The 19,990-nt window shown below is 34.1% G+C and overlaps 1 protein-coding gene across 1 annotated transcript; it reads left to right on the top strand.

Annotated features, from left to right (window-relative positions):
* The first annotated feature begins 1,796 nt into the window (after positions 1–1,796).
* On the top strand, positions 1,797–19,240 carry LOC129231820 (E3 ubiquitin-protein ligase HERC2-like). Its single transcript, XM_054866201.1, has 4 exons — positions 1,797–1,845; positions 11,591–11,681; positions 11,855–11,933; positions 18,284–19,240. The coding sequence occupies exons 1-4, from the start codon at positions 1,832–1,834 to the stop codon at positions 18,490–18,492; spliced, it is 393 nt and encodes a 130-aa protein (XP_054722176.1). The 5' UTR covers positions 1,797–1,831; the 3' UTR covers positions 18,493–19,240.
* Positions 19,241–19,990: the final 750 nt, after the last annotated feature.

The following is a 19,990-nucleotide window of genomic DNA, read 5'->3' as shown; positions in this document are numbered from 1 at the left end:
ACCATAAAGCACAAGCACTGCCAGAACTTGCTTTCTGTGGAGAGGGGAGGGAAGTTTGGTCATAACCATCTTTACATGCATATAAACTACCGTATTAAAATTATTGGCAATATAAATCTACGTTAAAACCAAGGGCCTTGGGAGGAGACCGCAATCCCCCCACCCGAAGTGTATATCCCATGATTTTCACTTTAGTTCTTAGAACCTGACTAATAAATTTCACTCACTAGATAACATTTTGAGAGATACCTTTGAAAATTAGTTTTCTCACTGAGACAAATGGCGACTTTTTCGGACGAAATTCTTTTTTTTTTTTTTTTTTTTGTAGATTAATTCGGGCTTATCCGATATTTCCGATCAGTTCTCACTGTCTCATGATCTGTGATGTATTCATTCTGAACGGATATATTACGTTTGGTTTACATGAAAATTTTCATTAGTTTGAATACGTACAATACAATTTTAAGAAAATACTTAAAAAAAAGAATTTTTTTCTGAAGGGTAAATAGTACCGCTCATTGCCATATGAGGTAGTGAGAAGCAAGGGATGCAAGAGGAAAATTTGGAGATAACCAGTACAAATGGTAGGTGGACCCCTCCTCTGTCTTGGGGCAAGAGATAGTACCAGCAGCCCTGGTAGGTGCCGCTGAAATGAAAAGTTAAATAAGGATTTCTGAAAAAAAAAAAAAAAAAAATCTAGGTATTTCAGCGGGGGGAGAGAGGTGAGGGCTGCTGGAGGAACCTTTTTTTTTTTTTTTTAAACACACTAGAAACTTTTTAGGTTTGGAAAACTACAGCCAAACGTTTTTGGATGGGGCCGGCATGAATTCTTTTTCCACATTAAAAGTTTAGGGCCAGTCCGCCCCTGCCCGAAGGAATGGAGTTTCACTAAAATATGCATTATTACTGGAACAAATGCAGAAAAATTCTCCCCCCCCCCTCCAGGTATCGCTGACTAGGCTGACATGGTCTCTCGTCTTCTAAAGAAAAGAATGCATACAATTCAATTAAAACTACTCCTCTTCCTAAAAAAATAATAATAATTAAATTTCGCTCTAAACTTTAAAAGAAAAATCTCACCCTCCCCCCCCCCCCAAGTCATGATATTTCAAATTTCCTAGAAGGGTACGTGCAAAAAGGAAAAAGTCAATGTACGAGTATGTTGCGTCGAAAAACAGCAAAAATTACGCCAAATTTATAGAAATACAGTTATTTTCCAAAAGACATGAGAGGGACAAAACCTCTCCTGACCCTCTCAAATGTCGGACCTGTCCCCCTCTCCCCCAACGAAAAAGAAATAACAATAAGAAGAGTGTATAACTCTAGAAAACACACTTGTATTCCACATAATTCTATGTTTTGCCGAATTTTAACCCGATTCACATGTAAAAATTATCGATACTCGTCAAATGATGTCTACAGGTGGCTTATATGTAGCTTGAAACCACTAAAAAAATTATTTAGACCATTTAATTGCCAAAAAACTATCAATTAAACATCGCTCTAACCCTATTCCTACGAAGATCCTATGCTTTTTCTCCCTTAGCAACGCGCATAGCAACGGCATGATTGGAAACTTCCCCGTGTTTCTGGCAACCCCTGACGTCACACTAAACGTGTCTATTTACAGCGCTACCTATAATTACCTTCCGTTCCCAATGCTGACTCCTGACTCTACGCTCCAGGCTCCAGGTTTCTCTTTTTCTCAGTGACAGAGAGTAATTTATTTGCATGGTGGGTATTGGCAACAAAACGGACATGTCTGTTTAGTTTTAATGGTTGTCATCTAACAGAGCATGTGTTTCGTTTTGTGAGGAATAACATTTTTAATATGGGATCTGAAAGGTTAGTCTAACTTATTCGTACCCATAGCAATGTAAGCGATTTAGATTGTGTGCATGTAGTCATTTTTAGCGTGATAGTTGCTTCTTTTTATCAAATCGGTGTTCACATTTTCTGTTTTAAACCGTTATGTTGACAAGTTTTAGAGTAACTTCAGATCACAACACTTTGTACTCCTTTACGAAGGATTAGCACGATTTTTAAAAGAACAGGCTGTAAAAGTTTCCTTAAAAAGAAGGTGTATGATGAATAATTGCGAAAGTTTTTTATTTTGAGTAATTCTTAACGGTAGAAATTTGATAGTGATAATAATCGCCGTTATAAACTTAGTGTTTACGTAAGGTTAAGTTATAATTATCTGTCATCTTTGGATTGTTATTTTGCATTAACATTGCAATAAAAACTTTTTGAAATGAAATTGTCTTATAAAGTAAATTGACGGTGTCCTGTGCAGTGAAATTTAGTCGGTTTTTGTATCAGGATTGCCGATGGGAAATTTTGATGCATAAAGTTCGAATGTACTGAAAAAAAAAAAAAAAAAAAAAAAAAAACAAGAGTTGAAAGATTTAAAAAGTATGATATTAAGGATGAAAGAAATGGAAAATCGACTTAATTGTACCACTGGAAAGAACACATCAGTCCAAAAAAAGTTAAAAGTTCTTTTTATTGGGGCCGCAAATGGCTTTGTATTCCGAATAAATAAAAATACTGGGCTGTACAAACCAAGCAGTCCAATGGTTTTGGAGAAGAAAAACAGATTGTGGGTTTTCCTCAACAATTTTAACCATAATTGTAATCAATAAGAGGATAGCCAAGAAGTTGTTCCTCAAACCTTATTCCTTCATTTTACGTCACCAAAGGTAAAGAAAATATTTTTGAAACTTTGATTTTGGAAGAATTCAGTGGGAACTGATGTGATATACTCCACCCTTGGCGACTTTTTCCTGTTGGCGCCAAGAAAGCGTCGCCAATAAAACGACGTATGACGACATATGTCATACATCGTTCTTAGCGATGCTTTTTTAGTGCCAACAGGAAAAAATCAGATGAGAAAACATGATCAAAGCATTTCAGAACACAATATATATAAAAACAACATAAAAGCACAACAAAAAGCATCACGAATATATGCTTCAAAAATGTACAGGGCCGGGGTTTTTTGTAAACATATTAAAATACAATGAAATAAATTATTGTGTTAATTACAAGTCGAAATTAATGCATTAATTTTTTTTTCATCATTTCTCCGGGATACGAGCCCTCAGTCTCATAGTACTTTCGTAATGAGACCTCGGCTCGCCGGCCCTGCCTCAGTCTTATTACGAAAGTACTATGAGACCTCTGGCTCGCCAGGACCTCGCTCCGCTCGGTCCGTTATCCCTCCGACTGTTAATATACATTACAGTCGGAGTATAATCACTGTTATGTATACTACAAGAACCCCTCAAGGATTTGTAAAAACAAAGAATTTTGGAAGTGAGAGGTTTTTTTTGAATTCTAAATTAAATAACTTACCTTTTTATATGGTATGAATATTCACACTCAGTCTAAAACAATACATCATATGACAATGGCATGTTACAGATACACACCACGTTGGAGTTAACTTTTAATTAACCTTCAAGTCTGAAGAAACTGGCATTTTCTAATGTTTTTACTTCAAAACACAACTGGGCAGTTCTCAAAAGGTGGGAGCAAACACAGACCTCAACTTTGAAGCTTCAACACCAAATAACTTTCATTTTAATTAACTCAAAAATTTTTGAGTTAAATTATAATACTGTATAGAGACAAGAATTGACATAAATTATGGAAAAAATGCTCTTTAAAAGCCCTTAAAAAAATATTTTCTATGCTAAAAGGCGCAATATTGGACATACCAAAACGTTAACTGAGCAAATGTACCATTAAAGAAAAATTTTTTAAAATTATTTCCATACGTTTGAAAAAAAATTTAAAGGTATGAATCTTACACTGAATAATTTTTTGTTAATATTTTACACAAATAACAAAAGTAAAGACAGATTATTCACTTTGTAAACGATTTTAGAAAATAGTAAGTTTGAAATTTGATGCATGTCCAAAATTTACGATCTTTAGAATGCTATTTTTTGAGAACTAAGTATATGATGTTTTCATTTTAAAGGTGTTTATCGAGCCTCGGAATCAATTTTTAATTGTTTAAAAGTGTTTTCATAAGCTTTTATGCAGTATCTTAGAAGAAAAATAATTTTTTTTAAACGTACATGTGAGATGTCCAAATGGCGTTACGATCTTGACGCCGAAAATTCTGTCCATTTATTCATAATTTTTGATGATCTACTGTCTTCTAACCTCAATAAAAAACGTTATTATAATGTTATCTTCTTTAATCCATCGGTATTCTGCATAATTAATATGTTACACATTGAACAATACGTAAATTACAGTAGAAACATGGCTGCTTATGATCGAACCGAAAGCCATTTTGCGCTAAAATCGCCAAGCAAACCTCCGTTGGCGACAACACAGTATACGATAAGCTACAGGTTACCAGAGGGGAATTCCAATTTGACAAATGTAGTTTATCGTCAGCTGTACCAGTTTTGGCGACTTTATCACCTGCGCTAGCAATTTTTTTTTTTTCCCCCGCTTTTATTATTTTAGAATTCTTTTTCTCTTCTTTCTTTTGGAAACATAATTTAACGATCTCCAAATAGAAATACGAATTTCTTTCTTCAATAATTTTTTTAGACATCATTTTAATTCTTATGACATTAGAAAAAATATTCATTATTAAAACTGATGTCACTTTTTACAATTGTCTTATTTTTAATTTGAAGCTTTTTTTTAACCTTGCATCAATTTCTTCAAAATCATTCCAAAACTTTCTTATATGTAAGGAGCAGCATGTATAGCCATTCAAGTATTTCATTAATATCCTCTTTATTATTAAATTGCAAAATTTAAAAAGTAGTAAATAAAATTTTCATTGGAAAACTTAAAAATCAGATTAACAATTGTCAAAAATGGTGAAACTTACGTTATGATGATGTCCAAAATCCGTTACCTACAGGAAAATAATGTCCAAAATCTGTTAACTACAGATTGCTGATTTAATTTGCTAATTAACACTTTTTACAAATACCTGCTGTCTTTTCATGTTCATATATTGTGTTCTAGGTATGCATACTATAGAATAAAATCAAAATTGATGTCAAATTCGAAAATTTTTGAAATTGCTCAAAGTTAACTTTTTTGTTCCCACCTTTTGAGAACTGCCCAACTACTGAATTTAAACTAACACAAAATAAGCATTCCTGTAAGGTATATTGCACGAAACAACACCACGTCGTAAAATCCCCCTAAGAGCGGAACATATGTGCACCTACCTCCACGGACACACGTGCGAAAAGAATTAGTTCACATCTGTACTTCCCAGGTATATTCTGCAGGGTTACTAGGGCTACCGAAAAAAGTTTTATCGCCAACGTTGGTGATTTTCGAAATGAGCTAAAAATTCTATCCTCGCCAAGGGGGGGGGGGGGGGTATATCACATCTGTACCAATTCAGTGAGAGAGTTCCCAAACGTCACAATTGCAACTTGCAATTGCGTATTTAGGACTTAAATTTTCGAAAAAATCCCAGAAGAGCACGCTCCTTTCTCATCATTAAAGATCGTCTGATATTTCGTTTACGAGCATCACTTCTAAAAAATTTTGAGGGAGAGCCCTTGAACCCCTTCTTCTCGTAAAATCATCTGCAACTCCATTTCTTGAATTTCATGTTCCAAAAGTTGTTGGGCCCCAAAACATCAACTCTCACAAACAGTACCAAATATAGTCTAAAATTGCATTTTTAAAACTACAATTTTGGCAAATTTCTGGGAAGAGACTATCGGAAAACTGCTCCATTCAATTTAAATAATAATTTTAAGGATTCAATCTCGAATCATTTCTGAATGAGGGCCTTCAAATCTTGGAGAACACCACGAAAGAGCATCTGAAGCTACGTTTTCAGAGCTACAACTTCGAAAATTTTCCAGTCAAGATCCCCCCCTCCTCCATAATCGAAGATTATCTACATGTGTGTGTTTTTAAAGTTTCAACTTCAAAAAATTAACGGACGTGGGTCTTCGACTTTCTCTACCCTCCCCCCTCCCAACACTGCTAAATATTGTCTTCAACGGGGTTTATAACGCTACAATTTCGAACACTTTGCAGTGGAGAAACCCCCTCAACTCCCTATATCTAAGAGAATATTACACTTTTGATTAGGTTTATATTGCTAATGCTTCAATCTTGTAATGACACTCTCCTAAACCAGGAGCTGAAATCTTTGTCTCTCTCTGTTAAAATGCGTTAAAAAATGATAGGCCTCCAAACTCATGCACTCCTCAAGTTTTTGATTTGTGAAGGCCCTGCATTTGTTTTATCGCTCTTTTCTCCTTCCATTTTTAAAAAGCCCTTGAACTTAGGGGATTATGATCATGGAGGGATAGATGTACTCTTGGGCTAAGGGCCAGTTTTGGGAAATCGCCCGGGACCTTTTAATGGTGCACTCTGGCCCTGTCTGTGTTTAGGATTTAAGCAATATGTTATTGATTTTCAATTTTTTGTACACATTCAGTGGCAGTTCTGGGGCAGCGTAAGAAAAAAGTGGTATCACGACGCAGTTGGCAATTCAAAAGTATAAAACACGGTACAAACTCCTTAGTTGCCTCGAAAATTTTGTGATGCAAAGAAAAACAAAACTAAATGTTTTTGAAGTGTTAATGCCAAAATTAGATGTCTATGCAGTGTACTTAATGATTTAAGATAACTATTTTTATTAATAAACAGGATGAAAATAGTTTTTATTTTTTGAATGGCATAAATTTAATTTTAAAATTTTCGTGAGTGAAATATTCTTGTATTTGTAGAACCAAATAATTGCACCTTTTGAAAAGCTTTCGATAAGGTACCGCATGTTGCTCTACTTAGCAAATTAGCTGATATAGGAATAGGAGGGAAAACTTTCATTTGGGTAAAAAACTGGCTGACCGGAAGGAAACAAAGGGTAGTTGTAAGGGGAAATTATTCTAATTGGAGTGAGGTCTTAAGCAGGGTTCCACAAGGATCAGTGTTATGGCCTGTTTTGTTCATTGTCTTTATGAACGATATTCACAAAAATATTTCTGGGAACATGAATTGTTTTGCTGATGATGTCAAAGTTATGGGGACTGTAGAAAATGAAGAACAAGCAAATCAGCTGCAAGAGGATCTAGATCATATTACGGAGTGGGCTGATAAATGGGGTATGGCTGTTGATGTTGGGAAATGTCAAGTGCTACATTTTTTGCATGGAAATAAGTGTACAAGTTATTATTTGCAAGGTTCAGTCATTAGTCAGGCAGAAAAAGTTACTGATCTGGGCGTCTTAATAAGTCAGGATTTAAAGTTCAGTCAACAGTGTAGCATAGCTAGTAACAAAGCCAATAAGATGCTTGGGTTTATCAATAGATCTATTTCAAACAAATTTAAAGAAGTTCTTCTGACTTTATATAGAAGTTTGTTAAGACCTCATTTGGAGTATGCTGTTCAGTTTTGGTCTCCTTATCTTAAGAAAGATATTAATGTATTGGAAAGGGTTCAAAGGAGGGCTACAAGGCTAATAAATGGACTTTCTCATTTAGACTATGATTCCAGGCTCAGAAGGCTAAAAATGTACAGTCTTGAGCAAAGAAGAGACCGAGGGGACATGATTCAGTAGTTTAAATTTATTAAAATGAAAGATGTTACGGGGCTGAAGTTTAGCACTGAAAACAGGACAAGGGGTCATTGTTTTAAGCTATTTAAATCTCAGGCTAACATAGATATTAGGAAAAATTATTATTATAGCAGGGTAGTGGAACCTTGGAACAGCTTACCGGAAGAGATGGTAATGAGCACGGGAATAGATAGTTTTAAGAGGGCCATTGATCTTCACTGGGGATTGTAAATTGAGTAGGACCAGTCTAGCTCTGCCCAGAGCCTGCTGCTGGTCGTCACTTTTGTATTTGTATAATATAATTAATAAAAGTGAACTGGAGTCATTATTCAAAACTTTTTTGATGCACACATTAAATATTACATTTCGTAGAACGTGTCTATTTTCTTGTTGAAAATGATATATAGCAAACTTCATGAAACTGCTCCTCAATTTTACAGAACTGCTCCTCAATATCAATATTTGAGGAGCAGTACTGCTTCTCAAATTGAAATATTTATTTCCTACACTGTACTGGGGGGAAAGGTGACAGAATGATTCAATTAATTTTACCTTTTTATTGCAATCAGTTTATGATATATTTTTACTTAAATAACATTCTACAGTCAAACTTGCTTGTAACGAGCTCAAAGGGGTGGCGATAGTAGCGTGTTATAATCATATTAGCTCATTATAACTGAGTGCTTGTAAAAAAGTTTTTAAAGAATCGTAAAAAGTCAAACATGCTTTGTGTGAGTTTTATATCTATACAGCACGGAAGAAGTTAATATGCTTTGAACTGGTCTTATTGTCTCTTTCTTGCTTTATTGTTTTTCGAGAAATACTCATGGCTTGAAAATCATTGTTAGATGTACCTCTGACTTCTAAAATTTTTGAAGCTTTTTTGCACATCAAAAGCCATTCACTATGTTGAGTGTGGTTCAACTTGAAATTCTTCACATTTGTCATTATTGTTGTCGCTTGCATGATTGTTTTCATCTACTTTAGTTTGAGTTAAAGCTGCAATAACCTGTGATAACGTTGGCAGCAACTACTCGAAAAACAATTTTTAAATGCTTCTCTGCTCCACAAATTAAGGGAAAGTGCACTAATCAGGGCTCCACTTGCAAGTTTCTGTGCCCATGGCACTCAAATTTTCCTGCTCCCTTTAAATTATTGACTTATTTTAGACAGTAACATTCCCACTACAGGTGTGTCCCCCCCATTTTATGAATGCAGATTTATTTAAAAAAAAAACGAACTAGGAAGCAGCTAAAAAATACCCAGTAGCGAATTTACCATATTGCATTGGTGGCATTTGGGAGGGACCCTATAACATAGTGGAAGAGTAGATACAGTGAGACACGAAAATTCAATTGCATTTTTTGTTATTAAAAGGTACTAGAGACATACCGAGTAACACTTTGGCCGAGTACCGAGTACTTGGCCTTTCACTACTCAGCCGAGTACCGAGTTCCAATTATGTTTTAAGAAGAATCACGACACACACACACATGAGGAATTTTGAACTCATTAGAATAGTAGTATAGACCTCCATGCCCAAATAATAGTTTTTAAAACAAAATTCCAGCTGAAAGTTAATTACGCATTCTTGAAAAGATTTTGTTCGTGCCAATGATTTTACAAATAAGTTATTTTTTAAACTAAAAATAAACAAATACATAAAAGGTAGGATTAATCAAGTTGGAATTAAACCAAATTATATCAATCTATACTTCTAGTCCGCTAAACGTAAATAATTTTTAAAAGTAAATGGAACAACGTTAAAAGCACAAATGTGCAGGAGAACTGCAGACAGTGTTTCTGCATTACAAGGAACATCTTTTGCAGTGCATAAAATGTGAGCTAATGAATGTAAAAAAATCTGACTTCTGTCAGATGTCTTTAAATTCATAAGCTCACATTTTGTGCATTGAAAAAAACATTCCTTGTAATGCCAAAACACACCTCTGCGGTGTTCCTGCACATTTGTGCTTTGAAGGTTGTTTTATTTTTTAAGTAAAAGGTAATTTTATGCTTCAAAAATCCATTTAGTAACATGAAAATTTCATATTTTCTGTACTTACCTTTTTTGCTCTATTTTCAATAAATAAGTTTCATTAACTTTGGGGCATTAAAATATAAGATTTACTCCATTGAAGCATAACAAACTTCATTATTTGTTATCACATTTAGAGAACAAAAAATGTGTGGATGTTGTTTATATTGATTTTCAAAAAGCTTTCGACAAGGTACCGCATGTTGCTCTTCTCATCAAGTTAGCCGACTTAGGAATAGGAGGAAAAACTTTACTTTGGGTTAGAAATTGGCTTACTGGTAGGAAGCAAAGAGTAGTTGTGAGAGGAAATCATTCTAATTGGAGTGATGTTTTAAGTGGGGTTCCTCAGGGATCAGTGTTAGGGCCTCTTTTGTTTATTATATTTATGAATGACATCAATGAAAATATTTCTGGAAGCATGAATTGTTTTGCTGACGATGTAAAAGTTATGGGGATTGTCGAAAATGAAGAACAAGTAAAACAGCTGCAAGAGGATTTAGATCATATTATTAAGTGGGCAGATAAATGGGGTATGGCAGTTAATGTAGGGAAATGTCAAGTGCTACACTTAGGTCATGGAAATAAACGTATGAGATATCGTTTACAGGGTTCAGTCATAAATCAGGCAGAAAATGTTATGGATCTGGGTATCTTTATTAATCAGGACTTCAAGTTTAGTCAACAGTGCAGTATTGCTAGTAACAAAGCCAACAAAATGCTTGGGTTTATCAATAGATCTATTTCAAACAAATCTAAGAAAGTTCTTCTGCCTTTATATAGGAGTTTAGTAAGACCTCATTTGGAGTATGCTGTTCAGTTTTGGTCGCCTTATCTGAAGAAAGATATTTTTGTATTGGAAAGAGTTCAAAGAAGGGTAACTAAATTAGTAAGGGATTTAGTTACCCTTCTTTAGTTACCCCTTACTCAGATTTAGATTATGATACCAGACTTAATATGCTTAACGTGTATAGCCTGGAGCAAAGGAGAGTCAGAGGGGACATGATTCAGTTATTTAAATTTATCAAAATGAAAGATGTAAATGGATTAAATTTTTGCGGGGAAAGCAGGACAAGGGGTCATTGTTTTAAGCTATTTAAATCTCAGGCTAACTTGGAAATCAGGAAAAACTACTACTTTAGCAGGGTCGTGGGCACTTGGAATAACTTGCCGGAAGAGGCGGTAATGAGCAAGGGAGTGGATAGCTTTAAGAGGGCCATTGATCTTCATTGGGGACTAATTAATTGACTAGGACCAGCCTAGCTGGGCCCAGAGCTCGTTGCTGGTCGTCACATTTGTATTTATTATTCTCAAAATTTGAATTCATCTTTTAAATCTGAATTGTAAATGATTGCAGTATATTATATGCTTGCATTTTTTCAATAATTGTAAAATCTGCTTTGAACAATATTCAATTTTTTACAACTACTCGGTATTGGCCGAGTATCTGATCAAAATTTGGCCGAGTACTGAGTACTCGGCAAATTGGCCGAGTACCGAGTAGTTACCGAGTACTCGATACGTCTCTAAAAAGTACAGAAAGTAAATTCTTTCAAATGGTAAAGTATTTGTTATTGTAACCGGTATTATAAAAGTGGTTCTAGAAAAAACTACAAATTCACACAAATGATAAAAAAATGATAAATACGAAATATAATTTTGTTTCACTGTTCTCCTGGTATGTGAGAACAGTGAGACACATATTTTTTGAATCTGCAAACTTCCAAAACGCCTAAATTTACCTAGAAAATATAAATGACTTTTGTCGTTAGGTTTTGGTATGAGCAATTCAAGGCAAATTTCATGTTGTTTTGACACATTGTAACAACATCTAACAGGTATTTGTTTATGGACTAAGAATAGTTTAGGTGATTCTGGATTAATAAAATGACTTTAAGTATCATCTTATGTTAAAGTATTAGATAATGATGGAATGCTTTCTCTGTTGCCTTTGTCTATTACTAGTAAAATTATTTGCTTTTCAGAAACTCAAGTTCGTCAGATTTGTGCTCCGAAAAAATAAGACTCAATTTTCAACGTCGATGTGATTATAAATGGAGAAAATTAGATTTGCAAGTAAATATCTTTATACTTTTTATTGTTAATGTAAAACTGCAGAGCTTCTATTTAATGATTCTTCAGCTGGTTTAGTATATGATTTGCATCTTAAAAAGTAGAAGCTATCATTTTTATACAAATGCATAATTTGTAAAAAAAAAAATGCTGATTTTTTTTTCCTCTCTCTTCAGAAAATTTTTTCAGTTACTGAATTGGCAAATTTATGGAATGAACTTGTCAGAGAAAAAGAGATTGTATTTCCTAACACAGGTGAGATTTTATTTACTTTTTTGCATGAATCAATGTTGCTTGCAATTAGTGATTGCAATACCGGTATTTCTAGATTTTTTGCGATTTCGTAATACAGGTATTTACTGAGGTATAATTCTGTTATTTTTGGTTTTACCTGAAAATAATAAATATTTCTAATTAAAGAGTTTTCAATTTAAGTTAGTATTTTAGATTATTTCCCAATATTTACATAATTATGATGATTGTAAAGAATTTTGAGAAGAAAATGAAAACAAATAAAAGAAACTAATGAGATCAGATTTAGTTCAGTTAATTGTAAATTTCAAACCAGAGAGCTAATAAAAAGCAAACAAAAACCTATCCTGATCAAGAAGAAACCGATGAAGATAATGTTAGTATTGAAGAAGCATGGTCTCTTGAAGAGAAATTACATCTAGCTATAGCTTTAAATGTTAAAAAAGAAAAAATAAATAAATAAAAAAAGATTAATATTACATACAGTACAAAAGAATTGCACACAAAATGATTTATATAAAAAGGACGTGCAAGATATCGAATTATTTTAATAGGAAGGACTTCGAGGCAATTACAGGAGGTGTATCGCGCATTGTTAGCAGGTATTACCAAGCTGCGTGAATTCATAAGGAGTATTTTTATTTGCGGGAAATTTGTTCACTAAAATAAGTTCCAGGCATAAAGACAGTTCCATAGATACATAATGTTTCTTTTTATTGAAATTGAATTTTTTAATAGTATTTATTCTTTCATTTTATATTTGTTTATATATCTTTTCGTAAATAATCATTTTTTGCACAAAGTTATGAAACATGGCTTGAATAAAATATGTTTTCGATCATTTTTAAGAAACATCTAATACCGGTATAGCGTTTTAAAATATACCGAATAAATGGACATGGGAATGAAACAAAAAAATCTACATAATTTTCGGAACCAGAGTTTCATGCTTTTTTTTGCTCGAATTATGTCGGATAAGTTCATTTTTCTGACCGCAAATTATAGATTGGTCAAAAACTATCCGCATATAACTTAAATATATCTGTGACATTAAAATTTTTGATTTCAGAAAAAGAGGAATTGATGACCCAAAATACACTGACTGAATGACTGCAGAAATTAAAAAAATTGTCGTCTTTTTATGAATTATTTTTTCAACTAAAAATCTCTTCATTACCAGCAAGGTTTTCTCTTCAATTATAATAATAACCAGTAATTTGAGACTCATTTATGTGATTTTAAAGATTGCACAAAGGAAAATGAGAGCTTTTTATAACTTATTTTAATTAAGTAAGCATCACCAAGTGAGGGCTAAAGGTAATTATAAAATATTGGCTTTTTTAACTGTCAGTGATTTTGTCACATAGAAATATCTTAAAATTACTTGTTTTCAATATAAACTAAAGAAGCTATAGAACTGTTAACTACTTAAAATATTTTTTTACATCAATAATTGAATTAAATGCAAAAAAAAAAAAAAAAAAAAATACGTGGTTTTTTGGGACCAGAGATTTATGTTTTTTTTTTGGCTTGAATTATGTAACGGTTAATTAAGTTGATTGTTCTTATCTCAAATTATAGATAGATCAAAAACCAACTGGATATAGCTTAAAAATATGTGTGAATTTTTTTTTTAATTTTTTTTACCAGAATATGTATTAATGACACAAAATACGCTGATAAAATATGAGCAGAAATTTAAAAATCTGTAGAGTTTTTTTTTTGATCTGAGAAATCCTCTCGTTACTAGCAGGGTTTTCAATTATTATGATACACAGTAATTTGAGACATTTAAATGATTATGAAAATTGTAGGAATTAAAATGAAAACATTTTAAATTACTACTTATTTTACATTACGTAACAGGGTTGGCAGGTTTCTGCCGAGGCGGTTAAAACCACTGGTAGAAACCGGTTAAAACCGGCATGGCAAAAACCACTTTCTGTCACATTTGCGGCAGAAACTGGCAAAAACTCACAAAATGACAAAAAAATTAATTATTCGCACAAAAAATGCATGGTTAAAATAATTGTTAACCAAAGCACAATCTAATTGCAATATTATCACACTTCAAAATCAAATGTTACATTGTTTTGGATCCTGCAGTTGCCTCTTAGAAAAGGTGGTTCCTAAAATCTGAACAGTTTCTTAATTTAATATGTACGAATTAGAATATTCTTGCAACAGAAGAGCTACAGGCAATCAAGGAACAAGCAATGTTCGTGAAACTTTCATTTGTTGTTGGTACATTTTTTTAAAAAGTGATCCACCATTCAGTTGCTGAGATTGTGGTAAAAATTTGACTGGAAAAATAAGTTTCAAGAAATGGGGCCAGTTCGTTTTGAGAAGCTGTGACATTAGGTACAAAATTTATATTAATATAAGCCAGTAAAATTCTGGCACTTTCTTCTTAAAGCACATGATAATTTCAATCACAAGCAATTTAGATGAAATTACAATCCGTAATGCCTGTTTAATTCTATATGTGTAGCCTAAGCACCCATTGATTTTTCCTCCTTTGTTAGATTAATCCAAATACTACAGACATCTGCAACTCAAAAGTTCCCTTTCCAAACTAAATCAAGGGCACTAGCATAGGATTTTATTTTTTAAAATGATTGAATAAAATTAAATTTTTTAGTTTAAAACGAATATCCTTTAGTAATTACTTGAGTTATTGAAGATGCTTTTAAGTTTTTGCCAGTTTCTGCCGGTTTTTACTGGTTGTAACCAGTTTCTGCCACTGGCATGGCAAAAACTAGTTTCTGCCGGCAGAAAGCCAACCCTGTTACGTAAGCAATCAACCAGTAAGGACTTACGTCAATAATTATTAAATATTCGCTGTTGTAACTGTCAATGATTTCATTACAAAGAAATATCTTTAAATTACTTATTTTCAACAATAAAATTGAATATTGTAAAGTGAAAAAAAAAGAATAGTTTACTTAGTAAGTTACAAAGTAATTTAGTAAGTTACAAAGTAATTTAGTAAGTTACAAAGTAATTTAGTAAGTTACAAAGTAATTTACACTGACACATCGTTAAAAATACACTCTATAACAAAAAAAATCGACGCACCAAGAAAGAGTGATCTGATTGAAATTGGTGGATAGGAAGACAATGCACAGAATAGTAAATGATTAAATTCTCAGAACAATTGAATAATTTATGTCAGAGTTACAGTAACAAGTTCAATAAGGTATTGAACCATCTCTAGCCTAGATACAAGCTGAAGCACAGTGTGGCAAACACCGATAAAGCTCCCGAAGGGTGTCCTGTGATATTTCCGGCCAAATTCGCTCCAATTGTCGGACGAGGTTATCAACATTCCTTGCCAGATGCAATCGCCTTCCCATCATATCCCAGACATGCTCATTGGGAGAGAGATTTGGCGATCTGGCTGGCCACGGAAGAGTTTGACAAGCTTGCAGATAGATCATAGCAACACGTGCCGTATGTCATCTGGCATTGTCCTGCTGAAAACCAACTGAGGGTGCTGCAAAAAGAACGGCAGCAAAACAGGTCTTAGGTTGTCGTCCACGTACCGCTGTGCAGTAAGTGTACCTCTAATTACGACCAAAGGTGTCCAGTTATCAAGGGAAATGTCACCCCAGATCATAATGCCTTGTTGAGGGCCAGTGTGGCGTACAAAAGTGAAACCAGGCTCCCCCTCTGCCCTGGGTGTCTCCAAACACTTCCTCGATGATCGTCATGACACAGTTAGACGCGGGATTCCTCGCTAAAGACTATACGTCCGTAGCCTGCATCATTCCAACCTGATCGAGCCATGCCCCTTTTTATTTTGGCACGGCAGTGTGCAGGGGTCAGTGGCAGGTGGCGTAATTGTCGGCGGGATCATAGATTTTGCTGTCTCAACCGTCTGTAAATGACCATATGGGCATTTCCACTGGTGTTTGGGTTGAACGTTAGATGGTTGATAGAGATGAAGAAGGCGCTATGACAGCTGATGGGACAATCATTCTGTCATCACGATCTGTTGTGACCCTATATCGACCACTACCATCCTGACGCTGAGCTCTGCCATTTTACTCCCATCCTTGCCAGCATCTTTGAATAGCCGCATCGCTTTGACTCAAATGACGAGCTATTCTCCGATTTGACCAACCGGCCTCTTTCAGTCCAATGATACGACCTCTTTTAAACTCTGACAGTTGCTCGTAAAGAGCACGAACCATGCGACGAGGCATATTTAAGTTGTTGAAAGGTAACCTGAATCACAATCAAACCGAAAGTTTTAACAACTGTTGAAGAACTGCTCTTTATATACATCTGCTTGATGCACAGTTTTGATGCCCTGGAGATCAAACTATTCATTCATTGGACACCAAATTTTAATCATTTGCATATCTGGTCAAAACTGTTGGATGGGAAGGTATGATTAAAACTAACTCTTACCCAAACAACGTAATACATTTAGCAGAGTGTGAAATTCGAGTTCGTGAATCAGTATGATTGAAGACAAATAGCTTAGTAAACATTAATTTATTTATTAAGAGATAAAAACACAGTATATGGCTTTAACAAAAAGTAAATAAGATTAAGTATACCATTATTGCAAATACCCTGTTGACCTAGACTAATAAGTAATTATCAATTGACCCGACTATCTTTCATGGGGAACGAAGTCTTCAATGGACAAACGTCATACTACTTCAATTAAACATAAAGGCTAACAGCCTAAGCTTGCTGAACAAACAGCAAGTTGGCTTGCCTGATATGAGCCAACGCGTCTATGCTGTGCAAGAAGTGAGAGTGAGATCAACTGATAACAGCCTCGCTTATATTCCAAATCTCATTAGCATATCTTCACTTCAATGCTATGTGATTGTGATCTTCAGTGGCCATGCCCAAAGCGTGTGCACATGACGTCACTTGTTCTAGAAGGATCGACGTCAAAGTAGTCACGTCATGGGCAACGCCCACTACACGTGCCGTTCTCTATTCCAAGACTAGTTACGTCACGGATTCTAGCGTTCGTTAAGGAACAATGACATGAAACATGCAAATATCTAAAGGTTTTCTAACATGAAAAATAATGATAATAAACCTTCGCTTAGATTGACATACTATGTCTATCAAAAACACTCATGCATACAAAATTTCAAAGCAATCGGATGGTTGCTTCTTGGTGCGTCGATGTTTCTGTTATAGAGTGTATATTTGAACTCAAATTCCAGTGATTTCATGAAATATAGTTTTTCATATTCTCTAAGAGAGGGCGCCACCACTTATTTTGCTATTAAAATCGTTGTTAAATTGTACATTATAATTTGTGTTATAAAGGATTGAATTTCTTGGGAATAACAAAGATATTTTCTTTAGCTACATTAAATATTCAGTTAAAGATTTTATTCTCCGACACAAATTTGTATTCAGTGGATGTCTTAAGCTAGAAATATAGTGTTTAAGACTGAATAAAAGTGCAATGGCGTCGAAACTTTGATTAACATCCAGAACAACCAATCAGAGTGCTAGAAATGTCCCTTTGCCCGAACAGGAGTAAAGGTAGCTTATATGCGTCCCTAATGGTGTTTTCTTTGGCTAACTTTTTGTTTTTAGAATTTCAGGAAAATGATTAGCATTAAATTACTAGCTTCTGGCTATGCTTTCATTCTTTTACGGACAAATTAAGAATTTTTCATGCAGACTTAAGATACTTTTGGGCCTCTTTGCAGAATTAAGCCAAAGAGGTCATTGTTGCAGAATTTGTTGTTGCTGATACAAACTACTATTTAATAAAGCTTGCCTACTATGTCAATCACAGGTTAAGCCTCAAAATACCTGTGACTGGAACAGAGAAGGAGTTGAAAAATGAATGCTTCCATAGTGGTGAGTAGGGAAGTGTCAAAATGAGAAAGGGGAAAGGGTTGGAAGAACCAATCAGCTCAGGTTAAGAATTCCTGTAGCTGTTTTTTAAACAATATTTTGGATTAGACAGTGAATAGTTAGCGAGTAGAGGTGCAGCTGAAAGAGATAAGAAAGCTAGGCACTTGCCTAGTGGCTAATCTAGATGCATTTGTAAGGGATATTAATTGCAGGCATGGTGGCAAGTGTGTGACATATTTACAATATTCCTGTGTGGCATGTGGCCGTTTGCATGGCAATTTAAACAGCAATATTGGCATACCGATTGTACAGTTTCCATCAAAAATCATTGCCGAGAGAATTTATTAAATTTCTAAACAGGATGATGTTTTTACTGTCTTTCTTGCCAAACTAGGAGGGGGTGATTTAACAAGGTTAGACTGCTCAGATAATGTTTTCATTTAGGAATTAAATGCTTTATTATAAATTTCCCCAAATGTAATGTTTTTTTTTTTTTTTAATTTCAGAATTTCCCAGGAGAGCTGATGCTTGTAATAATCCTGGTATATGTTTTTGCTGGCTTTGTAAAGTTATAGAAATGCAGCAACAGGATGAATCAAAGCAAACCAAAACAGAGGAAGAAGAATTAGATAGAATAGAAGTAGAAGCTTGTTTAAAAGCTTGCATCAAGACTTGGAGTTTGGATTTTGATATTGGTAAAAACATAGATAGTTGAAATTTAAGTTCTTGAAATTTTATGTACATTCTTCTGACCAGGGGTGGACTGGGTCCCGCAAGAGAGCGGCAACCTTGGCCTCCAAAGGGTTCAAAAAAAAAAAAAAAAAAAAAAGTGCAAAAAAGAAAAGAAAGAATGAAAGAAAAGAAAGAACGATGATACACAGGTTTATTGGTTTAAAGAAAAGAAAAAAGCGAGAAGTGGAAACAGTCACACAGGTTTGTTAACCAAAAAAAAAATAAAATAAATAAATAAATAAAATAAAATAATATGGAAGTTGCACCAAAAAAATAAAAATAATCAAAAAACAATTTTTTTTAATAATAAAAAATGGTGTTCAGACTTGAGGGCGCATCTGCTGGTAGCCCAGTCCACCTCTGCTTCTGACTCCAAAGAAATTTGTAGTTCATGTTTTAACTGATGTAGAATACTTGTATAAAATCTGCCCCTTCAACATATAGGAGTAAGGTCTTTTTTAATTAGTAACAAGATGTAAAAAAGCTCAGAAAATCCATTTCGTGTGTGTCAGTTCTTTATTGTTTTTGTATGCAAGACCAGTTTTAAGTCATTCTAGTGTATATGAGCAATATATATATATTTTAATTTTATTTTTAGCAGTAGCACTTGAACATAGGAATTCATTGACAAGAGTGCACATAGGTAGAGCACTCGGCACACATGAAGAGAAAGTACAATATAAAAATGGAACAAAGTATACTATAAAAATGTAAACTGTAACAAGTAAAAAAGGAAAAGTAGAATATGCAAATGTAAATTGAAAAATTGTAAAGATATGAAATTTAAAAGGAGAAAATGTACAAATATAAAATGTAACATCTAGAATTTAAACATTGTTAAAATATAAAAGGAGAAAATGTAAAAAAATAGTAACATCTAAAATTAAAAAACTGTAAAATTATAAAAACACAAAGGTATAAAATGTTAAAATATAAACTCTAGCAGGCCAAAAGAATAAAATGTTAAACAAAAAAGTTAATAGGGTCAGTCAGTCTATAAGTCCTATTGTTTTTTTCTGGCCTTCCAATACGTGTCGTATATGTTTCCGGACACTTCCGGGCATTCCCTGAGACACACGGCATCCATTTCAGTGTCACTGTCGCACAATGTACAGTTTGGGGAAGAAAAGATATTGAACCTATATAAAGATATTTTGCAAGGCAATCATGTCCTGTCTCCATACAAAAAGCTACCACTGCGAATCTTCTAGGTGTGGCTGGTATAGCCAGAAGAGACTCTCGCCAACTCTTATCTTTAAAATGTGAAGAGTCTGCCTGGATCGAAAGTGGAAATTCATCTTTTGTTTTATTATGCCTGCTATAGGGGAATAAGGGACAAGGTTTTATGAAGTTTGTAGTATTTTCGTTCCCTTTCTTGCAAGGAAATCAGTCATTTCATTTCCATATATTCCTCCGTGAGCCGGAACCCACTGCAGAATAACTTTTTTTTCCTAAGGTTTGTAACATACTCAAATTAGCAA

The sequence above is a fragment of the Uloborus diversus genome, chromosome 10 (assembly GCF_026930045.1).
Source record: "Uloborus diversus isolate 005 chromosome 10, Udiv.v.3.1, whole genome shotgun sequence".
Taxonomy (NCBI): domain Eukaryota; kingdom Metazoa; phylum Arthropoda; class Arachnida; order Araneae; family Uloboridae; genus Uloborus; species Uloborus diversus.
The sequence above is the reverse complement of the archived record's forward strand: the minus strand, read 5'-3'. Positions and strand labels throughout refer to the sequence as shown.

Coding starts and splice junctions, on each gene's coding strand:
- LOC129231820 (XM_054866201.1), top strand. Junction 11,682..11,854: donor GGAGAAAATTAGATTTGCAA/GTAAATATCTTT, acceptor CTCTCTCTTCAG/AAAATTTTTTCAGTTACTGA. Junction 11,934..18,283: donor GATTGTATTTCCTAACACAG/GTGAGATTTTAT, acceptor TTTTAATTTCAG/AATTTCCCAGGAGAGCTGAT.